This window comes from Chiloscyllium punctatum, chromosome 25 (assembly GCF_047496795.1).
Source record: "Chiloscyllium punctatum isolate Juve2018m chromosome 25, sChiPun1.3, whole genome shotgun sequence".
Classification (NCBI taxonomy): Eukaryota; Metazoa; Chordata; class Chondrichthyes; order Orectolobiformes; family Hemiscylliidae; genus Chiloscyllium; species Chiloscyllium punctatum.
In genome coordinates this window covers 48,254,020-48,261,425 of record NC_092763.1, presented here as the reverse complement: position 1 = coordinate 48,261,425, position 7,406 = coordinate 48,254,020, and the positions used below count along the sequence as shown (strand labels likewise).

The 7,406-nt window shown below is 42.2% G+C and overlaps 1 protein-coding gene across 1 annotated transcript in view; it reads left to right on the top strand.

Moving 5' to 3' along the window:
• Positions 1-472: 472 nt before the first annotated feature.
• The window catches only part of efnb1 (ephrin-B1), a 232,508-nt gene continuing 225,574 nt past the window's right edge, over positions 473-7,406 (top strand). Inside the window, exon 1 of the mRNA XM_072595209.1 lies at positions 473-1,128. Within this exon, the coding sequence (XP_072451310.1) occupies positions 1,010-1,128 (119 nt within the window). The 5' untranslated portion in view covers positions 473-1,009. The remainder of the gene's footprint in view (positions 1,129-7,406) is intronic.

The window sequence follows — 7,406 nt, the reverse complement described above, 5'->3', positions numbered from 1 at the left end:
GGCTAACTCCGTGGCTCGAACCTAAACGTCTCTCGAAGCTCGGATTTCAAACCACACGCGATTTCCAAGTTAACACACACGTACCTATGATGCTGGCACCTGGTAATCTCTCAATCTGTAAAACATTAGTTCAAATGTGCATTTTGAGGGAAGGAGAGAGAACATTTAACGAAATTTGTTAAAGTTGTAATAATGTACAAGTGATTACGACACAATGAAACGATAGCTTCGCAGTCATTATAAATTGCTGATTAAATCCTGATGACTATAACCCTGTTGGTAGACTAGGCAGCATCCAGTGGTTGAAAGTTTCCTGTCGATTTGGACAATGTTTCAATTTGGCTTTAAGAGCTTTGCGTGAGGACCCCTCTCGGCTGTGGTTTGATTGGTTGGGAGGTGCCCAGAACGCCAGTGATTGGTTGGAGGGTGAGTGGTGTCTGCAGCGTGCCTGAGAGGCGGGACGAGGAGGTAGGGGCAGGTTAGGTGGGCAGAGAGCGACGAGCGACTCAAGAGAAGGAGGCAGCATCCGCCAGATCCCGGCAGCTCGGACCGAGCGGAATCTCAGCGAGCAGGCAAGCCCCGAAAAGTAGCGACGTTGCACATGGACATCCCGCAGCTCGCAGTGGTCTGAGTCCCCCCCCCCACTCCTGAGATAGCCATCCTCACAGCGGGAGACACAGGAGAAGGCGCTGAGAGCGGAGCCAGCTCTCGCAGAAACCGCAGGAGTTCACAAACCAAGAGTGTGCAGCTTCACAGGGAGTGATTGGGAAAGGGGGAAGAAAGGTATTTCCCCCCCCTCCCCACCACGCCCCGAGAGAGGGATACATTCCTGTGGATAAGGAAACATTCTTGCTTTAACGCAGAGACAACAAACGGATTCCATTCAGAGAGGGATATAACACTGACGCGACACACAAGGATACAATCCAGAAACACTGTATCAAGAGAGTGAGCCAGGCATTCCTTAGAAATCCGCTAATTTCTGACTTGCCTTACCTCAGTCTGGAGAATGGCTAAATGGGACTCGCTCTGGAAATATTACTGGGGAGTTATATTCGCGCTGTGCAGGAGTGCTCTTCCGTTAGCCAAGAGTTTAGACACTGTCGCTTGGCATTCCCAAAACACCAAGTAAGTTGGTTTTTTTTTTGTTTTTAAACATACTGAATTCCATTAGATAGATAAGTGGAAGTGAGCTGGAACGCGGTTGCTGGGATCCTTGCCTGGTCTTTTGTAGCAGTTCCATGTCTTGTTGTGAATGGAGGCGGCGCCCAGGTACCTACCCGGCTGCCGAGACTTACTGAGGGCGCAAGTCTGCAACTTCAGGTCCTGGCTCAGGAAGGTATGCAGGCGGCAATCTGAGCATGGCGAGAGTCCTTTCCCACCCCCCCCCCTTACCGCGGGCCACGGCACACCCGATCGGTTCTTGATCACGGCTTTCAGAGGTTGTCCCTTGCCGTTGCTTGTGGAGTTTGGGTGGAATCTGAAAGCCGAGTGAACGTGAATCTCGCTCTTTGTTCTGTTTGAGGTGGGGAGAGGGGGAGCTATTTGGTCCCCTCTGAGCACCTCACCTTCCACATTCCCAAGGCGCTGAGATAATATAAGTGGGGGCGCGTTGACCTTTTACAGAAACACCGCTTGTAGACAAGGGAAGAGGAGCATGGTTGCAATTCTGGATACAAACTCAGTTACGTTTTTTCTCTCTCACGACGATCCTTTTTTTTGTACTGAAGTTTGGTCTTGTGAAGTGTAGGGAGCTGAATCAGGTTCAGTTAGCTCAGAATCCCTCCTTCAGGTCCAGTGCAGCCTCTTTCTCCCCCCCCCCCCCCCCCAAACGGCTCCCACCGATTCCCAGTGTTAAACCTCGGAATGTAATGCATGTGTGCACTTGACAGGCCCGTTTGGGCATCTTTTCGCAAACCGTTGCGGGATTGTTGCTGTTCTCCCCGACACTCTCGAGTCTTGGGAAGTTCGGTCACGGTCACGCAGCAACTTCCACGCCCGGCCTTTTTGGAAAAAAACAAACCGACCTTCTCTCTCCGTGCAGGACCGACAGGGAAAGATATATACGCCCTCCTAGCAACTGGAGGATTCGGTGCCCGGAAAGTCAATATGTTTTAGGGACACCGAATAACAACCAGTCAGAATAAATACCTAAATTGGTGTCAAAACAGTACAGCACTGGGTGCAAGACAGAGCAACACTGGAAGTTGCCGATTGTGAAAGTAGTTTGAAATTGACCAGGGCTGGCGCGTTCTCCTCTGTTTCGGAAACTCCCCGGTTTCCCCGCAGACTCCGGCCGGCTTGATTTGTCCCGCCGGTTGTTTGTTTGGGCAGAGGTGTTGCACTTTTTTTTTCATGAGTCCAGTTATTCTCTTAGCTGACGGGTATTAATTTGCGAGTCACACGGGACCCACCAACTTGCAGACCCGGGAGAGGAAAAGGCCGATGAAAAGGTGCGTCGGAGTTAGGAGATGCCCATCCCTACACCAATATTGTAACTCGGGTGGAACACTGAAAGCAAGGAGTAAAACCTCTTTTTTTAAAAAAAAAACCACTCGCCATCCCTAATGTAATTTTGCAATTCAGGAGTACAATTGCATTCCATATAGAGTTCAATGCATTCACCACTGTGTTATACTGTATATTACATTGTCTAATGTATTACCATATCCAGTAGAGCAAAATGTGTGCCTTGTAGTGCACAAAAGTTCTGTGTATTCAATACAATAGGAAATCGAATGCATGTACTTCCTTGTATGGTGCAAACTTAGCAGGAATACTATTGCAATGCCACCTGCACTGCCGGTTTGATATGATCAGGGTGTGTCTGGATGTAATTTATAATACTTCATCATGTTGTGTCTGTTGCAAAGTGAGAGCTGAAGTAAGGCAAATAATTTTGCATGGCGTGAGCGCCCATTTAGAAATGTGTGGCACCATTTCCCTGCGTGTTGTAGTTCTTCATTTTGAAAAGTCCCAGAGTAAAGTGAAAATGGGACGCAACCAATTTATTAAAAAAAACCTGATTATTTCTTCTTCATCCAATTTTGGAGGACATGAAGGGATTAAACAGCCTCACACTCTGTCTTCAGGGGTTTAAAAAAAGCAGTTCCATGAGTACACTGTCCCTTTTTTTTTACCACGAAAATGAAATTGACATAGAAATAGGATGGGGCTTGAGTGAAGGACGGAAACACTACTGATTAACCCTCTTGTCTGAGACAAGGAATCCAGCCACTACTTTAGAAGTTTACAGGACAAATACAGTTATCCAGATACTTGGGAAAAAAAATCTCCTTGTCGTTTAGATTTCAGCCAAAAAGTTGTAAAAGATCAATCTTTCAGCACACTTTTATATTTGTTAATCAGACATTTCAAAGGCATTGGAGATCAATTCACCTTGTTCACTCTCCTTCCTGTTCATCCTTTTCCTCTCTCGCCCTCGCTTGCAACCAATGTTCATACAATCAATTTACATACATCTGTTTGAGATGCCTTTTTAAAAAATTTTCATTTTACGGTTGCTATTTGCAAGATTGGATGTTTTGCAATGCGAGTGGGTGAGATTTTCTTTCTAATCCACTCTGCCTCTCCCTATCTTCCTGACTTGGTGTCAGAGTATTGAGCTAGTATCTCCAGCAGGTGGCGTGATGTAACTACCCAAATATTGGACAATGTTGTATCTGCCCCTCCCCCTACTGTCCACTTAATTCTGCCCTTGGTAAACTCCGGCGAAATTTGAACAGAAGTTGAGTTTGAGAAACAAGATTATGCCATATTGTGCATTATCCAGGTTCCCCATGGAGGCCTTTTGAAAGTTATTCAATTGAACCAAAGAGGTTGGCAATCCAATCATTAACCATGCTTTATCATATTTTTTTCTTTGTTCTGATTTGATTTCCTGTCCTTGGTTTTTCACTGTAACTGCAGGTTGGTAGTCTTGTGGATCTGCTCTATGTTTACGATGTTTAGAGGAATGGCAATATAAAGGAATTAATCTGCATATTTAGCTTGATGAACAAGAAGTATTTAATCTAACAGATTCTACTATTTTTCTTCAGAGCCTAAAATGTTCTTGATTGTTAGGAGTTGATTTGCCTTCCTTTAAGATAATAGACCGTTTTAATCTGAACTCAATGCTAAATGTCAGTCTTTTGAAATTTTAATTTGGATGACTGCTTTGCCTCCATTATCATCCTAACTTTGAATACTTATTTTGCAATGCCCACCTAATTCATTCATTTCATACTGTAGTGAACTTGGGGAAGTCTAAAAACAGACTATAAAAGCTTTTATAGGTATTAAAGAAGGAAAGATTGACAAAAACACACATAAACCAACAATGTACAGAAGCAGGAGAACTGATAATGGAGAATTAGAAAGTTGCAGGGATACTAAACCAATATTATGGCCCAGACATTTCCTTGTCAGAGAGCCCCCTTAATTGTAGCAAAAATAGAAAAAAAATCTTAAGTTTCATCTCCGAACAGAGTGACTGGTCTTAAGAAGATAGTTTGGATAAACTGGGCTCATTTCCATTAGATTACAGTGTGGGCTGACTTGTTTGAAGTGTATAAAATCCCAACTGATTTTGACAAGATGAACATGGAAAAGATGTTTCCTCTTGTGGGTCAGTAGAGAACCATAGGGCACTGTTTTAAAAATAGGGGTTTATTGATCAGGAGAGGTATTTTGAGTTGTGCAACTTAGGGCCTCTGCCTTAGTGTGGTGGAGGATTACTGAATATTTTTAAGACTGAGATGGATACATTCTTGAGGAAGGGTCATCAAATGTTATTGGGAGTAGGTGCAAATTCAAAACAGTTCAGCTCTGATCATATTGAATAGTTTAAGGGCTGAATGGTTTATAACTGCTCTTATTTTGGATCTTCATAATTCACATTTTTGTAGGTGCATATAGGGAGTTGGTTTGGGATTCACACATGCGTGTTTGAGAAGCAGTTGACCATTTAAGTCATCAGCTTTTCACACTCCTGCATCCCTTGGTAAAATAGATATCTGAAACCCAATGTTTGCAGATTAAATGAGGGAAAAGCAGGTTTGGTCCTTTTGGATATGTTTGGACAGTCAGGATACCCTTTGGCGAAGTATGCTGTTACTTTAGATGTAGTTGAGACAACTTTTTGAAGCATTAATTCTCCCTCTATGGGAGGTAAGAGACCATTTGAGAAAGGCAAGACACCCTTTTAGATTGCTAATAGTTTATGCACAAGCAAGTCTATTCATTGGAATTAGCATGCTGCAAAGAACTGTCAAAGTTACCAAATGTTGCTTGTAAAAATAAGCAGAGATTTTTAAAAAAACTATATGGTAGGTATTTCTGTGTATCTATTTACAAAAGGCATGACAGAATTTGCGCCACAAACACACAATGCTGTAGAAATCCACCAGGTCTGGCTGCATCTGTGGTTAGAGAAACAGAATGTGATGTTACTATGACCTTAAGAGAGAGATTTTGTCCTTTTTTTTCATTGAAGAACTATTGAGAGAGAGGTAGTGAGCGGTTTGTTCCAACAGCTTGGAAGGCATTGGGGATTTTTTTTAAGAAGCTGGAACAATAGAAGCAATATGAGTGGATGGAGTCAGGCTCCCACAGAAACAGGGTTTTAGTTTAGCATTCAGCAGTTGGGGTTTGAAAGTGGGTTGTGGGAGCAGTTACATCTCTCTCTGTTACAGCTAAAAGTTTGGGCATCCTTTCTGCTGTCAGAATTGCATATCAGACAATGTGTTACTGACTTTGCCTTTGGCACGGGTGTGCTTATGAATGTTACGACATTAGAACAGTTGCTGTTTATTTGTTAACTAATCTATTATAGAGTCATAGAGTACTAAAGATGTACAGCACAGAATCCGACCCTTTGGTCCAACTAGTCCATTCTGCTATTGTTCTGTTATGTTTTTGCGATAGAATTATACCATTTCTTTCTTCCTTCTGTATTTTAACTGGATGTAAGCATAAAGTGTGCTTTGCTTAAAGTTGAGTAATGTGACCAATCAAATTATATCTGGAAGACAGCATCTTACACTTGTCTTCAAATAAGATAAAAGTTAGTGTCTAAGCAGTCTCCTTGATCTATTTGCATGGAGTTTGGTCTGGTTCAAAATCAGAGTACAAATTTCAAGTCTGGTATGATTTTTCTTCAGACCTGCCAGGAAGTGTGGCATAGGTAATATAACTGACCCTGGATTGAATGATATGGAGGTGATACAGTTAACCTTCCAGAAACACTAAAGATCCAAGGAAAGGCAAGCATGATGATAGAAAAAAAAATAGTATTAGTAAATAAAACTGGAGAAATTTAATGGAATTGAAAGTTGCAACTTCCCTGGATATAAATACAAATATTGCAAAGGTGACTGTAAACAGAGTGAATGTGGTGGTGATCATCTTCCCTCAATTGATAAGTTCTTGAATGGTTCCTGTTGCTTGGGAGGTAGTAAATATAATCACTGTTTCTGAAAAGAAAGTGAGAGAAAATGGGAGATTACAGGCATATTAACCTGATGGCAGTAATTGGGGAACTGCTACAGTCTAAACTAGGGTCTCAACTTGTCAATTTTTGTAAGGACTGAAGATACATTTTCTGAACTTGCTATTGATACAAAGATGGGCAAGAAAGTTATGAATATGATACAAGGAAGCAACAAAGGGATATAGGTTAAATTAGTGGGAAAAGTTCTTGCAAATAGAATAACGTGGGAAGATATGGAATTGTCCATTTTGGAAGGAAATATATATAAAAGAAAACACATGCACTGGCAAAAGTTAGTATGCAGATACAGCAAGTAGGGAAGGGTGATCCGACCCAAAACATTAACTCTGATTTCTCTCTCTGTACATGCTGCCAGATCAGCTGAGCTTTTTGAGCAAGTTTTGTTTTTGTTTCAGATTAACAGCATCTGCAGTTCTTTCCACTTTTATTTAACATCCTGGTGAATCTTCTCCACTCTCTCCAGACCAATCACATCCTTCCAGTCATGTGGCAACCAGGATTGCACACAGTATTTCATCTGTGATCTAATCAATGCTCAATAAAGTTGCAAGCAGACATCCCTGCTGCTATATTCTGTACCCTGAGCTAATGAAGACAAGCATCGGTATGCTGCCTTCACCACAACCTGTGCTGACATTTTTGGGAATCTTGCATTTGTACACCAAAACTCTTTTGTTCCTCAGTACTCTCAAGAAACCTACCATTCACAATGTAAATCAATCCCTTATTAGACTTCCCAAAATGCATTACACCACTCTTAGCGGGATTAAATTCTATCCGCTGTTGTTCTGTCCAATTTACCAGCTGATCAATATCAAACTGTAGCCTGAGACCATCTTCCTCTCAGAACAACACCACAAATTTTTGAGTCACCTGAAACCTTGCTAATTAG